The 18,173-nt window shown below is 49.7% G+C and overlaps 1 protein-coding gene across 1 annotated transcript in view; it reads right to left on the bottom strand.

Annotated features, from left to right (window-relative positions):
* Positions 1-18,173, bottom strand: part of SLC4A5 (solute carrier family 4 member 5) — a 106,599-nt gene that overhangs the window by 11,173 nt on the left and 77,253 nt on the right. Inside the window, exons 14-23 of the mRNA XM_035001273.1 lie at positions 17,765-17,953; positions 15,944-16,118; positions 15,315-15,448; positions 14,355-14,626; positions 11,303-11,361; positions 8,738-8,938; positions 5,945-6,058; positions 4,516-4,677; positions 3,565-3,743; positions 2,258-2,330 (exon numbers count right to left, since the gene is read on the bottom strand). Of these exons, the coding sequence (XP_034857164.1) occupies positions 2,258-2,330; positions 3,565-3,743; positions 4,516-4,677; positions 5,945-6,058; positions 8,738-8,938; positions 11,303-11,361; positions 14,355-14,626; positions 15,315-15,448; positions 15,944-16,118; positions 17,765-17,953 (1,558 nt within the window). The remainder of the gene's footprint in view (positions 1-2,257; positions 2,331-3,564; positions 3,744-4,515; positions 4,678-5,944; positions 6,059-8,737; positions 8,939-11,302; positions 11,362-14,354; positions 14,627-15,314; positions 15,449-15,943; positions 16,119-17,764; positions 17,954-18,173) is intronic.

The following is an 18,173-nucleotide window of genomic DNA, read 5'->3' as shown; positions in this document are numbered from 1 at the left end:
GTGATTTTTACTGCTAGAAGATCAGTGATAGTCTTCAGCCATCGTCACCAATTTGCAAATCTTTGGTTATCTTGCCAAATTAGCACTAGTGGCAAAATTAGTACTGGTGTCAGCTAGTGATAATGCTTTAATCACTTAACTAGAACAATTTTGAAAGCCAATCTTTTTTTCTGTTGCTGTTGTTAGAAACGATTTTATTTTGCTTGGTTAAGATGGAAGACATCCAGGGGCGCCTGGGTGGCTCAGTCAGTTAAGCGGCTGCCTTCGGCTCAGGTCATGATCCCAGGGTCCTGAGATCGAGCCCCACATCGGGCTCCCTGCTCGGCGGGGAGCCTGCTTCTCCCTCTCCCGCTCCCCTCGGCTTGCGTTCCCTCTCTCTCTCTCTGTCAAATAGATTAAAAAAAAAAAAAAAAAAGATGGAAGACATCTGGATAGCTGTCAGGTTGTGACGGGGAAGGTCTGCCTCAAGGACACTTGAGCTCTCATTCCCAGGAGCAGTTCTGGGTGGATTCAGTCTCTGAAGAAGTATGTGCAAAGTTGTTGACTTCCTCTGAAAGCCTATCTTTAAAAAAAGGTATAAAAAATGGGCGCCTGGGTGGCTCAGTCGTTAAGCATCTGCCTTCGGCTCAGGTCATGATCCCAGGGTCCTGGGATCGAGCCCCACATTGGGCTCCCTGCTGGGCAGGAAGCCTGCTTCTCCCTCTCCCGCTCCCCCTGCTTGTGTTCCTGCTTTCGCTCTCTCTCTCTCTGTCAAATAAATAAATAAAATCTTAAAAAAAAAAAAAGTATAAAAATACAAATAAAATGAAAATATATACTTTATGTACTTTAATACAATCAAATAAGAAATCCTAAATCTTATGATCAATAAAAATCTAGATAGGTCTTCTCTGTTATAAAATTTATCAAATAGATTAATTGGTGGTGAATAAAATATTATATTTTTTCTACACTTATTATCAAAGAACATGGGTAAGATTTTTTTGGGGGGGTAGGATTTTTCAAATCATTTGTCACTGAATACAAAAACAGTATCAGAGTGCTTGGCCATGCGGACCCATGGAAATTTTTCCATGTTGGCCAGAGTAATAATTAACATTTCCCCATATCTGGCTTCAGAAGAGACCAAAGCTAGCGACACTCTGATCACAAACTTTTAGCCTCCAGAACTGTAAGAAAGTAAGTGTTGTTTAAGCTGCCCAGTCTGTGGTATTGTATGCAGCAAATGAACACAGTAGGTAAGTGGCTGAATTGGAGAGATGGAGAAACCTGAGCAGAAAGAGTATTCGTGGACGCATACTCTGAATGTACTCTCATTTGATTTCATCTCTTCCAGTTGGTCTGGAGGGATGTGAGCCAAAGGATCTCCAAACTGTGTTGGGGGGAAAAAATCAGTTTTGTGCCCAAGACATGCAAGACAGAGGAGCAGAGAACAGGACACAGGAAAATCTACAGAAACATTCTCCTCAGAAGTTTGAAACTTCAGAAAACCAGTGAGCAAAGAGATGTCTAGTGAGCCATAAACCACAATGTGGAGACACAACCAGCTCAGGAAGCTCCTGATCTAAGCAAGGATGGAACTTGGCCAAGGATGCCTGGGTGGCTCAGTCAGTTAAGTGTCTGCCTTCGGCTCAGGTCATGATCCCAGGGTCCTGGGCTCAAGTCCTGCATCAGGCTCCTTGCTCAGCAGGGAGCTTGTTTTTCTCTCTGCCTGCAGCTCTCCCTGCTTGTGAGCACTCTCGCTCTCTCTCTGACAAATAAATAAATAATATCTTAAAAAAACAACAACAGGGGGTGCCTGGGTGGCTCAGATGGTTAAGCGTCTGCCTTCGGCTCAGGTCATGATCCCAGGGTCCTGGGATCGAGTCCCACATCAGGCTCCCGGCTCAGCGGGGAGCCTGCTTCTCCCTCTGACCCTCTCCTCTCTCATGCTGTTTCTCTCTCGCTCTCTAAAAAATAAATAAATAAAATCTTAAAAACAACAACAACAACAACAGGTTGGAACTTGGCCAAGCTTTCTGACAGAGGAGCATCTCCAGAAAGGGGAGGATGGACCCTGGGAGGAGTGGAAAGAGTAGTGAGGATTGCCTGGTGCTAATAAGCGATGCAATGTTCCAGAAAACAAGGACAGTGGTGAAACATCTCTTTGGGTCCTGCCTCTTTAGGGTCCACGTGGAGACCCTCTCCCCACCTCTGAGGCATCAGGCCAGTGCTTTCTTAGGTGGATGGCGCCCTGGTGGAGGGTGTAGAGCCTCACCTTCAGGACAGGAGCCAGGAAGACGGAGATGCCCGTCAGGATGAAGACAATGGTGCCGGTCACTCTTTGTTCCCTGGCAGACAACGGCACACAGTCAGGGTGGACTGGGAGATGCCCCCTGACCATTCTAGCCCTCTGGCCCTCGTGTGCACCTAACGGTTGTGTCCACGCCCTGGCCTCTGCCCTGTTCCCCCATTCCAGAGAGTAAACCTGTCTGAGGCCCAGCTGACCGGCACATGGGAAGAGAGGGAGCCTTGACTGAGGCAGTTGTAGGGGCATTTGGGAGGGTGTCCAGTGCAGTGACTAATAGTAGACGTGCTGCCGCCAGACTGACCTGGGTGTGGCTCTGCCACTCAGCTGTGTGGCAACAGGCGAGGCCCTAAATGTCTTCAGCCTCAGTAGAAGCAAGATAGTGGCAACCGCCTTGGGAGTTGTGAGGATGAAATGGGTATGTGCACTGCTTATGATCCCTGCCCTTCAACTGCAGGAAGATCCTTCGTCTGTGGGGCATGACTAAGAGGAATCAGAGCAAGGGGGCCCAGCTGCTGGCAGAGTAGGTGGGAGGGGCAGGAGAGTAGGTATGTTTTCCTGAATGCCCAGCCAGGCCCAATCCAGGTGAGAGCTGGGGGGTCGGGGGCAGATTGCTCAGACCCAGTCATCTGGGGCTCAGGAGTCCAGGAGGAGACCCTGCCCTGGCCAGAGAAGGCTCATCCGGCGCAGGCTGTGTAGCCCAGGTATCCCAAGGCAGTGAGGAAAAACTCTCTGGACAGCCAGTGTCTGGTGTGGGCTCACCTTGGAGGCCCTAAGAGGTAGAAGATGCATATGGCTGCTGATAACAGGTAAGGGAGCCGACACCGGCATGAGAGGAGGAGGAGGAGGGCATGGAAGTGACAGGCCATGGGCCACCGTCTAGGGAGTGGGAGTAGTCCTGGGAAGACTCTCTGGAAGAATGGAGACTGGGGAGGACCCACACCCACAGGAGAGGTTGGGGGACGGCGGGGGCAGGGGGTCTTGAAGGCGAGGAGACAAAAGGACAGGTCATAGGGGCTGTGGGGATGTTGAGTAGCCCATGCAGCTAAGAGGTCAGTGTGCACGCGGGCCATGGTGGTGGACTGCTTGCAATTCATTACCAAAAAAGCACCACTTAGAACTGAATTTTTGTCTCCCTCCCTCTCCCTTAGGAATATCACTCCTATCCTCCAAGTTCCTGGGCTGTCAGATAGCTCGATAGTAAGAAAAACCTGCTTCCCTTCTCCCAACCTAAACACCCCTGCTCAGGCAGTCCCCAGTCACTCCTCCCCACCTACCTGACCCCCAGGAACTGGGGCTGCTCCCCAGGGGCGCTGGTCTCCGTCTCCATCTTGAGGCTGTCGATGTGGGCGATGGAGATGACAGTGGCCGCCACATACCAGGGGAGCCCCATGAAGGAGCACAGGGCCATGAGGATGCCCACCCAGAACAGGTCCAGATGGTAGCCAGCAGCCTTCTGCATGGGGCAGTGGGAGGGGAAAAGCTGTCTAGGGAGTCTGCACCTGACCACCTGTTGGTCTGGGGGAAGGGAGACAGAAATCTCCCCAGAGCAGCCATTTCGTGGAACATGGTTAAAAGGCTCCCCTCGGCCTTCATTAGGTACTCTAAGGGTGTGACCACCCTGAGGTGCTCAGGCATCACCAACCCCAGGGTTTGTTGAGCTAGGGAAGGGACACAGGAAAGGGAGGAGAGGGGTGTTTGGGCTTGGACAGGCGCTGGGCTTGGGTCCTTGGGAAGAAGGGCTCCTATCAGTGGTGACAATAGCTCAGCAATTCTTGAACGTGGGGTCTTGGCCGGGGCAGGCTTTAGACCAAGCTCAGAGTGGTCTAGATTGGGATGGGGAGAGGGTTGCCCAGAGGCAGGGAGGGGAGGTGCAGGGACCAGAAGGGCTAAGGATTCTCCTCTGCCTCACGGTTCTGCGTCAAAATCCCAGATTTTCTCGGACTCCCGAGTTCCTGGTCAGGAGGTACACAGCTGGAAGGTCACTTCGGGAGAAGCAAGGAGCCTGTGCCTAATGGCCCAGCCTGGGGTTGGTCCTGGCCCTGGTGGCCTTACCCACATCTGGAGGTCACATTTCCCCACACACGCACCAGAACTCTAGTCTTCTGACCTCACATCTTGCTTTATAAATGGCCCCACATTTTGACAGAAGCACCATCTCCCTTCTTTGTTCCTTCTGACTTTGGGGCAAGAAAGAGGTTGTGCCCTGCTCCTAGCGGCCGCCTTACCCTCAGCTTGTTCTCCTTCCGGTTGACTATGACGGCGGTGATCTGCTGGTCCATGAAGATCAGGATGGTCACCAGCAGGGCGGGCAGGATGCTCGCCAGGTACACCCACCACGGGTTCTTCCCAAAGGGGGCCACAAACCAGCCTCGGTCAGGCCGTGTGGGCTGAGCAGAGCAAACGGAAACAGCCCTTTCCTCTCTCCCTTGTCCCAGTGCACTTGCTGCCCGGGGCCCCACTCTCCCTGACCTCCCACCACTCCCCACCTGGGGTGCTTTTTGAGTGCAATCTTTTCCCTTCAAGACATTAGACACCTGCAACTGTAAAGAGACCACAGATGCAGACAGACTCGGGAAGGACATGGTGTCTGCGGCACTAAGATCATCAGCGGCAGCTGCCCTGGGGTTGATTGGGACCAGGGAGGTGCAGAGCCAGAGGACAGATCTGGCAGTCACTAACTGCAACGTAACAAGAAGCAGGAACGAGGCCCAACAGGCAAGAATAAGGAATCTGATGGGCCCGGTGCCTGACGTTTCTGCCTCTCCTCTGAGCCACCTGTCTGGGGAGCATTACAGGATGGTTTGTAAAACACCAAACATTAATTCAGACTTGCACATTAAGAACAAGGGATTATCTACGCAGGAGCTGGGCTGAAATCTATCTTTTGTTTTACTTAAGAGAAAGAGGTACTTTTTGTGTTCAAGCTACTTACAAGAACCCTGAAGTAACCATGAGGAGGTCAAGCCCTCAAAGGCAGGGAGGGTGAGTTCTAGAACCTGTACCTCCATGCCTAGTGTAGGTGGTTGGCGCTCCTTGTGAGGGAGCTGGGCCTGAGCTTAGCTACGAGCAAACAGCACCAACTCAGGAATGATGGGGAATTCCTGCAGCAGTGATTCTCAAGCTTGGCAGGCCCTTTCGGGGGTGGGCGGTGCTTATTAAAATACAGAACTCTGGGCCCCATCCCCAGACTTCCTGATTCCACAGGTCTGGGATGGGGCTGAGAAGATGCATTTCTAACAAGTTCTCAGGTGATGATGTGATGATGTTAGTCTGGGGACCACACTTTGAGAATCAGTGTTCTAGGGGATCATTTTCAACAGACCCCAGGTGACGCCGCTTAAAGACTGCTGGAGCCAGGGGGTTGTAGCTCCGTAAGTGGAAATCAGGGGGCTTCTGCTGGGCTGGAGGGGGGGTTTCAGCACCTTCCCCACTCCGTAACTCCACAGCAGGATTTCACTCTGAATATGTCCCTAACCTACCATCCTAAGGGACCACCCGCTGGGAGGCTGTGTGGAGGAAGGGTGGAGCATACCCAGAGAAACCCCTGGGTTTCTTGGCTGAGAGTCTATGGAAGTTTGATCGGCATAGAGGGGAAAGGCACTGAAGCTGGTGGGCAGGCAGGGCTAACACCCAGAGCAGGGGCCAGGGGCAAACCTTGATGACACTGGGCACATGCAGCTTGGGGGTCGCCAGGCCGAAGCAGGCATCGATTCCACAGAACAGCAGGATGGAGAAAATAATGGAAAAGTCAGCTACCAGGGCCCGGACCTGCAGGAAGGAGATGGGCAAGTGAGGGAAGCACCTACCCTCCTCCTGGAGGGCTCAGTCCTCCCCTGGCAGCATGAGGAGCACGGGTAAGAACTTGGGCTTCAGTGTCAGCAGACTGAGGCTCAAATCCTGGCTCTGCCCTTGCCAGCTGTGCAACCCTGGAGAAGCAGGTCATCTCTTGGAGCCTCAGTTTCTTCGTCTGTAAAATGGACATAATGATAGCACCTACCTCATAGACATAAGTGAGCTATGACACATTCAGAGGGCTTGGCATAGGTTAGTGAATGTGGGAATTGTTATTAGCCAGTGACTAATGGCGCCACTGCTGAAAACATTTTCTGGTGTGAAAGACGGAACTGGGTCACCCGTAAAGGGTGGTTGAGGGCAAGGCTGAACTTAGATCTAAAGGAAATCCTACCTCCTGAAAATGTGTGGCAGATGGCTGCACTGCCATCTAGGCTGGGAGGGAGGTCCCTGATTCTGCTGGGGACCCCTGTCTGCTCTCAGACCTTCTGTCCACTAGATGGCCTTCCTTCACCTCTTGCTCCTGTGTCTCAGGATGCCCATCCTAGGCCAGGCCCCCCCCCGCCGCCTCGTCAACGTCCACACTGCCGCCTTTTCTATATCTCTTCAAAGAGAGCAGGTTCCAGAGAACAACAGGGAAAGAAGTTAGGAAGGGCAGGGGCAGGTTACGGCACACTGAATGCATTCCCTGTACCCCTTACTCCCCTTTAAAATTGTTATTAAAATAACATATAATTAATTAAAAACTCACATGGTGTAGAAAGCCAAGTCCCCCACCTCACCTTGCCTCACTCCGGATGTACCCCTATGTCTGCTTGATTTTAGTTGTTCTGGTGATTTCTTCCATGTCATTATCCAATATGCTATACTTTTATATTTCGATTTACTAAATTAAAGCATGATCTACTGATAAAGATTCGACTTACTTGCACTGTCCCTCCTGCCCTTTCCTCAGTCCCAATCTTTGAGAGTTCTTTTTTCTTTCTTTCTTTCTTTTTTTTCAAGATTTTATCTATTTATTTAACAGAGAGAGACACAGCAAGAGAGGGAACCCAAGCAGGGGGAGTGGGAGAGGGAGAAGCAGACTTCCCGCGGAGCAGGGAGCCTGATGTGGAGCTCGATCCCAGGACTCTGGGATCATGACCTGAGCTGAAGGCAGATGCTTAAAGACTGAGCCACCCAGGTGCCCTGAGAGTTATTTTCAAACTCTTTCTATGGGTTTCCTTTGTACTTTCAAGTTATACAGTGAAGCCTCTCTTTCTGCTGACTTTGCCAGTCACGCACATGCTCCGTCACGTGAGGCTAGCTGCAGCCCTTCCCCCACCTCCCCTCCCCATCCTGTTCCATCTGTGACCGTTCCCTGTGGATCTTTACATTGTCAAATCTGAGAACACTCACATTGTGTTCCATCAACACATGTCTTTTGTGGTTTATCTGTAACGTGATTCTAAAAGTTGAAAATCAGTAACAGCTTTATATCACCGTGATCAGGTAAGCCAAGCAGTATGCAGGTTTACAATTGTTTTTCTGCAGTATCCCCAGCATCCGGATCAAAAAGTTATTAAGTTAAACCATATGACTTTGCCATTTTTTGGTAGGGCAAAACAGTCCAATGCACTTCATTTCGTATGGTCTGACCTAACATAAAGATGGATATGATAAACAGCTGTGAACTCCCTGAACCTTAAGAAATGAAAATACACACATTCAGTCGATGCCTCTGTGTGATCCAGTGGCATCCCTGTCTCTGCTCTCTAGAGAGATCCACTGCTCTGAATTTGGACTTTATTCTTCCCATGTCTTAATACTTTTACTAAATAGGTATATAGCCCTAAACAAAATATGGCATTGTTTTGCACGGTTTAAAATTTTACATAAATGGTTTCATATTATTTGTAACCTTCTGCAATTTGCTTTATTTGCTAACATTATGTTGGTGCTATTCTTCCTTGTGGATATAGTTGTAGTCCACATGTATATGAACTGCAGCTTAATGTATGATTGTTTCCCATTTGTTTCTTCATTCTCCTGTCGATAGATCAACTTAGATTGTTTTCATTGCTTTCCTCTTAGAATCAATGCTTCTGTGAATATTCTTGCACACATGTGAGGATTTCTCTGGGGTGTATTCCTGGAAGTGGAAATGCCCATTGGAAAATCATATCCATCTTTAGCTCTACCAGAGAGTGCCAGTTCTCTGAATTGCTTGTGCCTATTTACACTCCCACCTGCTTTTCACCTCCAACGCTTGGTATCCCAAGACCTTCATATCTTTACCAATCTGACGGGTATGGAGTGGCATGGTGTCATTCTTCTCTGCAACACTAAATTCCAGGAGGCAACAGAGCAATTTGTAAGAAATTTAAGGGGGGAAATAGTGATAAAAGAATTTCCTACTATATGAATTATATTTCATCCTTCAGGAAATAGACATTCTCAGATGCAATCACTGCTCTAAATCTTTTACATAAAAGGTGACTTGGCTACGCTCTGGTTGGAAGTAGGGAGGAAGAGAGGGAGTTTGTCTTGAGGATGCATTTGTGTTGCAAGCACGCTATTTTTTCCTCAGCTCGTACACTGCAAAACTTCCTAAAGAGTCTTTTATTTAGTCTTTATGAAATATTGAGAAAAATACTCAGGGCAGGGCAAGCTTACCTTGGTCGGGAAATAGCGGCTGAATTTGAACTTCTTCAGTGTCAGGGTCATGGAGTACGTCCCAAAGAAAAGGATGAAAGACATGAGTGCCAGGTCAGGGATGAACTGGCAGGAATTCCCGAGCAGCTGCCCACCGTAGTTCAGACATTCCTTCTTGCTCAGCAGAGACCAGTCCAGTGCTGTGAGGTTAAGGGGGTTGTACTTGGAGACCAAGCACAGGAGAGAAAGGGTCAGGGCCTTCCTGGGGAGTCAGCTGTATCCTTGCCCCTAGAGTCCCTCAGGCAGCCCACACACCCCTCCCACCCTCCACGGGGCCCAGCAACAGAATTATGTTCCTGGAGACAGGTGTGTCAAGGAACAACAAACAGCGGGGCCCCTGGGCAGAGCAGGAGTGAACACGTGTTTCTTCAGTGTGTTTTAGATTGCACTGCTGAGTTATTGAGGAGAAGCAGCTCAGAGGGTGGGATGCCCTCTCCTCCAGCACGCTTGGCTACCAGCTCAGTCAACTATGGATCTCTTTCCTGGAGTATGTCACATTTATTCTTCCTTTTCCTTCCCCTGTGCACACCTTTTCACATATTGGGGCTTACACCTGACCCTTGTCAGATCTCTCTTGGGTCAGTCACTTCCCCTTTTCATGTCTAGATGCTTAAAGTCCAGGGTACACAAAACAATTACATATATAGAAATATCTATATATGTACAACTATGTATGTATATATATATACACACACATAGATATATCTCTCTAAGTGTATGTATATGAGTGCATATATAGACATATATGTGTATACACACGTATATGTTCACATGCATATGTTTCTAAGTGTAATAAAAGCAGAGTAATTTATAATAAAATTTAATATATATTTCAAAAAATTATTGTAAATATTCAGGAACCAGCAAAATGAAGTAAACAGGTGTTTGTAACCACGTGTAGTGAATGTTTGGATTAAGAGGAGTGTGGGACTTCGATATAACAGTGGTTTCCAATGAATCGTGCCTCCCTGTGTCCACACTCCTCCAGGTCACACCAACAGTTCTCCCATCAAAAAGTGGTCTATTTCTCCACCCTTTTGAATCTGGCCTGGCCCTGGGTCTGCTCAGACCAGTGGAATGGGGAGGAAGTGGCTTTGAGCAGGGTCTGGAGCCGAGGCCTTGAGGGGCCTTGCCGGATCTGCGCTCACCCTCTGGGCAATGTGAGACTGCCACACTGTGGGAAAGCCCGGGATCAGAAAACACCACGTGAAGAGAGAAATCCAGATTTGCAAGACATCTGCTGCGTGTCAGGGCCTCCCTCAGTCACGGAAGCTAGTAAGGCTGCCCCCAGCCGGGCTGCATGCCTCCACTGCCCCACCAGGCTGGCCCCACAGCTCTGTCCCCGCTCATCTCGTGGGCTTCCCCTGTGCAGGGCCACACCCTCCTGCTGTCTCGGCCGGCCTGGTCCGCTCCCTGTCCTCGGAACACGGTTTGTGTTTTCCTTATTTGCCCTTCTGTCTGTGCTGGTCCCTGGGCCTGGAAGGCGCTTCTCTCTGGGGAACCCACTTTCCCGACCTTCAAGGCCAGACCACATTCCACTTTCTCTCTGAGGCTTTCCTCTCCAGCTTGTGGGGTGCCTCCTGTCTCCGTGGCTGGAAGGACACGTTTGGCCTATATTTGGCACATGGCATACTCTGCTTCTGCTGTCCCATTAGCCTTCATGCTCATCTCCACACGTACATCACACGCAAGTTGGAGGGCAGGCAAGGGCCACATCTGGTTTTTTATGTCCTTTTAGCCCTCAGGGTGCACACAGCACCTCGCACATAGTAAGTATCCAGGCTTAGGCACTGGCTGATTCCATTCTTCCTCACTCGAAACCAAATATTTGAAAGACCTTAGGTTAAGTTGCCAGCCGAGCAGTCGGCTGCCTCTGCAGGAGTGACTAAAGGAGCAACCTCAGGGACACAGAAAGTCCAAAGACCTCCCCCAAAGCCCACCAGGAGCTTCTCCTGCTTTTGGACTTCCCACCATTGGAACCACTCAGGCCGGGCCCCTCTCCTGAGGGCCACTGCTCATCGTTCTGGGGAGGGGCAGACCAGAACTGACAGGGACTCGTGAGCACACAGGACAGATCAGATTCAGCGAGGGGGGTAGCATTAATAACCTTTCTGGGGCTGGGGAGTGGCACTGTTAGGTGGGAGATGGAGGTGCTAGGTTGAAAGGCAAGGAAGAGGGTAAAAAGCCAGCTGGGAAACTGGGTTTATACTGTTGTTTCTGCAGCCCTATTTACCATTCCTCACCTCTACCTCCCCTTCATGTGTGTGAGCCTGTGTGTGTGATATTTATACACACGGATTTAATAGGATGAGACATGTTTAAAAGGGGAGGTTTTGACAATATATACTTACAGTAAAAGTACGCATTTACAGAGCTCCATGGGTGACCCTGATGTGTAGCTGGGACTGACCTCTACAAGTCTGGCTTGCCATAAAATGGCAAGCCCAGCCTCTGTTTCCCAACTTCTCTCACTCTCCCCACAGACAAAAGCCCTCGAATGTCTGAGTAAGAGGAGAGGACACTTACCAGAGAAGTGTTGGTGTTTGGTGGCAGCAGGGCTGAAGCATTGAACATGGTTGTATTTGCTGTGGATGAGCACAGGACATGGGATGGGTCAGCAGCTGCTGGGTTAGGAGCCTTCAGCCCCCACCAGGCCCCCAGCTTTTCCATCTCCCACCATTGCTCAGAGCCCAGGAGTGGCTTCCCTTGTGAGGGCAGCTCATTGCGCCCTGGCCCCTCTCCATTAAGTAGCTCCAGTGCAGCAGGTTTGGGGAGAGAGGGAGGAGGCCAGCTAGCCAGTTTGCTGGCAATAAATCTGAAAGGTACTGCAAGCCATTTGGCTCCTGCTGGCTCTCCATGGTTGGTTAGGAAGCCAGAGTGAAGTAGAGGCTATTCTTGAAGTTTCCCTCAACTTCCAACACGCCGTCACAGGGTGGATGTGATCACAGGGCCCCTCCGTGCTGCCTACTTCTGGGCCAGCTGGGGCTGGGAGTGACTAAGGAATTCAGTCTCGACCCAGGGCAGAATAGTCCTAAAAGCTCTACAAACCAGAGGTTTGTTATGATTATTCTGAAGAAAGCTTCACTTACAGAAATCAGGACATCTGCTGCCTTACTTCACACCACTGACCGAGAGAACACGATGCACAATTAACAACAGAGCAGAGAAAGTGGGCAAGAAGGCTAACTCAGGGCTACCCACACAAACACTAGAGGACTCCCAGCTAACGCTTGAGCCTGGAGGGTTCAGGCGCCTTTCCATTGCCCAAGCTTGTCAGACCAGACACTCCTTTGATGTCTTCTGTTTAGGCTTAGCCATTCTTTTATATTGGGTAGAGTTATCTGAAAGTCACTTTGAGATGAAGAAGGATGAAATAGAACATGGAAAAATTCCAGAAAGGGTCCAAGTATCAAATATTTTTAAATTCTAGTGTTTACAAAGTGGTACTCACTTGGGATTGAAAGCAGCCAATCGGTGTGTGCAGCATCCATAAACAGAATACAAATCAGTTACAATGGAAACAAGATTAAATTTAAAAAGAGCGCACCCACACAACAAGCTCTTAGGATGAAGAGTGGGGAAGACTGAGAGGGTGCCTTGGCCAGACTGGGCTTTGCAGTAAAGCTAGGAACGTGGACCATTTTGTAAGCAAGTGGCCCAGGGACTGGGAAAGAAACCCTCCTCACTTAGTTCTCCCCTCCCCTATCTCCTGTTGTTGAGAACTTTCCTTTCATATTTTAATCAAAACTAACTTGTCCTGATTCCAGTTTCTTTACTCTTGGTGAAGAAACTGAAAATCTAATCTGACTAGGGTTAGTGGCTAGTAATGACTACGTATTACTAATTAATAGTTCAACAGAGCAATGGTTCTCAAACTTAAGCATGCGTCAGAATCACCTGGAAGGCTTCTTATTGTACAGCTCGCCCTACCCCAGAGTTTCTGATTAGCAGGTGTGGGGTGAGGCCCAAGAGTATTTATTTCTAACAAGTTCCTGGAGGTGCTAAGGCTGCTTCTGGGAACCACACTTTGAGAACCATGGCAATAGAGTGACCCAAAATAATGAGGTGACATCAGGCACCTGGGCAAGGCCAGAGGGGGCGCTATTTGGAGGCCAGTAGATTTTATTACAGCCCTCAAATCCAACCTTGTATGCTCCTATGTCCCCTGTTCTTAGGGTATGTCTATGTTTGGTTTCTCCTGTGGACAGATGATTCTCAGAATGACCAAAGTGCCACATATGACCCCAGAATTTGGACTGTCTCTAAAAGAGATTGAGGCCGTGTACTTCCAAAAGCCATGTTTGTGGGAACATTGGGGTTCAGTCAGTGCAACAAAACCACCGTCCAGTGGGCACAAGCAGCAGATGGGAGTGCCCTGAGGGGGCCCAGGCCACAGAGGAGAGATTCACCCCAGGGCAGAATGAAAAGGGCCTGCAGGTAGGATCTCTCCCATCCCCTGGGCACCAACATGTTCTGGCTTGGGACAAACAGTAGCTTCACCTATTGTTGGATTTTAATGAAATAACTCTAAATGAATGATAGAAAAAAATTAAGTCTAGACTTCTTTACAAAACCAGTGCAGTGACAGAGGGAGAGAGGGTATAACCAAAACTATACTCCCTGAGGTCAGGACGTCTTCCTCTCCATGAGGCCTAGTCTAAAGCAGGTACATGGTGACTGTACAGTAAATATTTTTGATTGACTTATGATCAATCTTTTATCAATAACATGTGTTAAAGTGCTAAACAACATAAAGTCTACTTGTGTCAAACTCCAGTCCGATCTGGGTATAGATTTGAAAGCCTCACAAGAGTTCCATGAGACCGGCAGAGCCAGCATTGATATCCCTCTTCCACAGCTAGGGAAACTGAGGTTCAGTGTGACCTTAGGTAGTCTCTGGACCTCAATTTGCTCTCTGTGAGTCCAGCTTGGTGGTGCTCAGAGATATATGGATGGCTCTCTCTCTCTCTCTCTCTCTCTAGATCTATCTATCTATGGGTGTCCCTGCTCTGCAGCATCCTGGCCACCCCAGGCACAGTCCACTGAAGGCTCTGAGGGCATGAGGAGGACTGTGAAGGGAGGCCAGTGGTTGAGACTATAGGAAGCCCTAACTATACAGATGACACTTTTCTGGTCAGTAAGGAATTCCACAGGAACAGTACCAAGTATTATTAGGTTGACCAGTGGTTGATTCAACCTCCCACCCAGTGCAGGAATTTTTTTTTTTTTTTTAAGAGAGCAAACTAGCAGGGATGGTGGGGAGCAGAGGGAGAGGGGGAGAGAGAATCTTAAGCAGGATCCACCTGCCTGATCCGGGGCTCGATCTTATGACCCTGAGATCATGACCTGAGCCAAAACCAAGAGTCAGCGCTTAACTGACTGAGCCACTCGGGCGCCCCAGGAATTCTTTTTACATCACCCTTGGCAGATGGACATCCAGGTAGTGTTCAGGTCACTTGTTACCACCCAAGGGGGCTGATACCTCTCATGGTGGTATCTCCTACATTTCAGTAGAGAGCTGTGGTGGGGGGAGAGTGAGTGGGTGGGAGCCCAGGGCACATCTGGGATTACCGGTCACCTGTGTCAGGGGCGACACACTCGCATTTGTAGGTGGTGATGGAGTCAGGCTTAAAGTCCATATTGATGGGGTAGTACTTGAAGGCACCAATCATCTTCTTGATGGCATCATAGATGAAGATGAAGCTGATAAGGGTGGAGAAGCCCTCTTCTGTGAAGCGGGTGATATACTTGATGATAAAGCTGGCATCTGTGGCCACCAGGATAAGGCACTGGATGGCTGAGTGGAGGCCAATCCAGAGGCGGAACTCCATGTAGTCCAGACCATTGCCTCTGGAAGACAGAGGGAAGGAAGGGGCCTTGAGCCCAGGGCTCTTGTATGTGCTTGGCTCCCCAGACCCACTCTTAGTGGCTCACCTGTCCCTCCTATGGCACAAATGCCCTCCTAGGAAATGTGAGAGGACTAGGGACAGGGACAATTCCTGGGTGGGGTTGTCTCATCTTCACAAATTCTGGGAAAGAATCTCATGGGGGTGGCAGGAAGGTGCTAAGACATCTCAATTCTTACACATTTGGTAACAAACACCCAGGGTGAATGAACAACAGGGAATATCAGAGTGACAGAGCTGGGGGAGGCCTTTAACTGGCCTCATGTTGTAGATGAGGCAACTGAGCCCAGAGTTGTGACAGGAGCTGCCTGGCTCAGGGCATAGCCTTCAGACCTCCAGCTCAAGACCGCACTGACTTCCAGACATAACTGTTTACACATTAGTGAGAATTGTCTCCTCTTGTCTTGCCTTGATGTCTCCCTATCAGCTATGCTAAAATGCACTAGGATGGCTAAAGGCAGGTAGCTGGAGGGAGTCAGGAGGGACCACCTGACAGTCCTTCCCATAGGTAATAAAGGCAGCTTTGGTGCCTCCTCACCCCTGCCTCCCTTTTGGGCCTCTTCCCTTGTCCTGGCCTTGGTATACTGCCCCAGGTGTGAGAGCAGGCACCGGGGGCTGCCAAGGGCACCTACTTGCTGAAGTCGAAGAGGAGCTTCTCAAAGATGAGGATGGGCCCTGTGCTGCTGAGGATGATGAGAGGCTGTCCCGAGAAGAGGCAGAACAAGGCGCCAGCCATGGCAGTGCCCAGGAAGCTCTCCATCACTCCCTGGGGGCATGAAGAGTATGAGGCTCAATGGAGGCAGGAGAAGGGGCCTCTTGGCATAGGTTAGAATCCAGCCACGGGCTCAGGCCACAGTGCTCATCTTTTATTTTGGGCCCTCTCCTCCCAAAATCACTATGTTATATATCTGAAAACTAATATAACATTGCATGTCAACTACCCTTCAATAATAAAAATTAACAAAAAAACATATAGTGCAATTAATACTACTTAATACATAAAATAAACGTTGAACAAGTTTGATCTATTTATGTCATCCTTACATTTGGACTTTAGTAACATGATTTAGCTTTAGGTCTTTTAATACTATCAGCTTATTATTTTTTGAAGGGTAAAGGATTACTAAAAATGATAGTCTGAACCCCATGGTGGATGAAACCCAAGCCTTGGTTTTGGGATTACGGGATGAAGCTCCTTACCGCCACCTGGTGGCATCAGATTTTATGGAGGTTTGCACTCCTGTCCACAGCTCACACACACCTGATAATTGTCAGTGGCATCCCCCAGAAGCCCACCAAAGGTGATTGCGTTGGTGATGCAGCCAAGGTAGATGAATAGGATGGCAGAGATGGACTGGATGTGGAAGCCGTCATAGAAGTCACTTGGGAACCAGGGCAGCTTCCTCTTGATATCCAGAAGCAGGCCACCGAAGAACCTGCTCAAGACAGGCCCAGGGGCTGCTTTCTCCCCACAAACACCAGCACAGGGGCAGGGCTATTTACAGGAGCCTGCAGAATCTGGGGCGAGGAAGGGAACTTGACTAGAGGGACCTTTCTACCAGAACATTTAAAGGCAGGGAAGGATTTTTTGCAGGAATGAAAGTTTGTGGTCAGCATCATCCTCACTGGAAAGGTGGTCATGACAGCCTGGATGCGAGAGAGGGGAGGCCTGATGGGGACATGTCCTGGAGTAGACCTAACATTCCATGGGGAACGGAAATCGTGGGGTCCACAGAAGTCCTAGACGTCCTCCTCAGAGATGTCCCTGATCATCTGCAGGGCATCTGCCTGTGCTTGGTCAATACAGGTGTGTCCAACTTTAGGAGAAAGAGACATCCGATATTCATCACGGGCAGGTTCTGAATCTTATAACTGGTTTCTTTATTCTCTGGAACAATTGAGTGGGGAATTTCAGGTTTAGGGACAGTGTTTATTGGGTCTACTCTTCCCCCACAGCTCCTAAGGCAACGCTTGGCATGGAGCAGGGTTTCTCGGCTTTGGTACTACTGACAAGTCGGGCTGGGTAATCCTTTGTTGTAGGGCTGCCCTGTGCCTCATAGCATCTGTCCACTAGATGCCAGCAGCATCCCCCTCTAGTTGTGGCACACAAAAATGTCTCTGGACATTGCCAAATGTGTCCTGGGGGAGGATGGGGGTGCAGGCAAAGCTACCCCCAATTTGGAACTACTGGCTGGCATAGAGCCAAAGGCATATAAAACATGACTCCGTTCTCAAAATCATAATTCACACATAGCTTTGCAGGGCCATGTCCTTTCCTAAATTCAGAGAAACCTGAATTATTCTAAGAGCCAGCAAGGAAACCCAACCCAAAGTCTCTCACCCTCTCTCTCTCTTAAACAAAGAAAAAAGGGAAAAAAATTCAAATGGTACTGTTATGAATTGTGTCACCCCCAAAGACACATTGAAATCCTAACCCCAGTACCTGTGAATGTGATGTTATAGGGAAATAGGGTCTTTGCTGATGTAATCAAGTTAAGATGAGGTCATGGGGGTGGGTCTTAATCCAATATGACTAGTGTCCTCAGAAGAAGAGGAAGTGCCCCAGGAAGACACACGGGGAGAACACCAGGTGAGGACAGACGCAGAGACTGGAGCCACACCGCTGCAAGCCAAGGACACTGAGGATGGCCGGTCACCACCAGAAGCTGGAGAGAGGGAAGGAAGGATGCCGCCCAGGGTCTCAGAGGGAGCTGGCCCTGCCAATGCCTTGATTTGGAACTTCTACCCTCCAGAACTGTGAGAGAAAACTTCTATTGCTTAAGCCACCTAGAATATGACACTTTGTTAGGACAGCCCTAGAAGACTCATACAGGAACAGAGTCTAGAGAAAATTCGGGTGCATCCACTGCAGTGCTGGGCCCCACTTCCCTTCTCCTGCCACAACCCTTTCGCCAGATCCAGAAGGGTTTTGAAGGTGTGGGGAGGAAAAGAGTGCAGTGGCCAGACCCCATGGCCGGGAGGGGGCGCTGCAGGCAGAGCTGGGGGAAGGTTCCCGCAGCTGGGTGAGAAGGAGACAAGCCTAAAGGTTGGCTGGCGTCACCGTCAGGCCTGGGGTGGGCACCTTCCCGTCCAGATAAGCTCTTCCCCGATTTCGTGCATGGCTGGCATCTCTCCGTCATCCCCGCTGCTCCCTCCGCCGGCCCCGCCGCCACTGCCAGAGCCTCCGCCGCCGCCTCCTGCAGCCGCCCCGCCGCCTCCCCCTGCAGAGCCGTTCATCTGGCCTAGCTCCATCAGCGAGAACACGGATTTCCTGTAAGGAGCAAGGGGGCAGAAGACGATGGCGCTCCCAATCCTGGGACAAGCTTAGGCCTTCTAGAACTGTCCCAAGAACACCTCTTACCTCTCCAACAAAAAACATGAAATATCTTAAAAGACAGAGACAGATGCAGATGATGTCACGGTACCCATGCACAGGTCACCCAGATGTTACAGATGTTCACATGCAGCATATTGCTTTCTTTTCTTTTCTT

This window comes from Mirounga leonina, unplaced genomic scaffold (genome assembly GCF_011800145.1).
Source record: "Mirounga leonina isolate KUSES-001 unplaced genomic scaffold, KU_Mleo_1.0 Mir_125, whole genome shotgun sequence".
In the NCBI taxonomy this organism is placed as follows: domain Eukaryota; kingdom Metazoa; phylum Chordata; class Mammalia; order Carnivora; family Phocidae; genus Mirounga; species Mirounga leonina.
The sequence above is the reverse complement of the archived record's forward strand: the minus strand, read 5'-3'. Positions and strand labels throughout refer to the sequence as shown.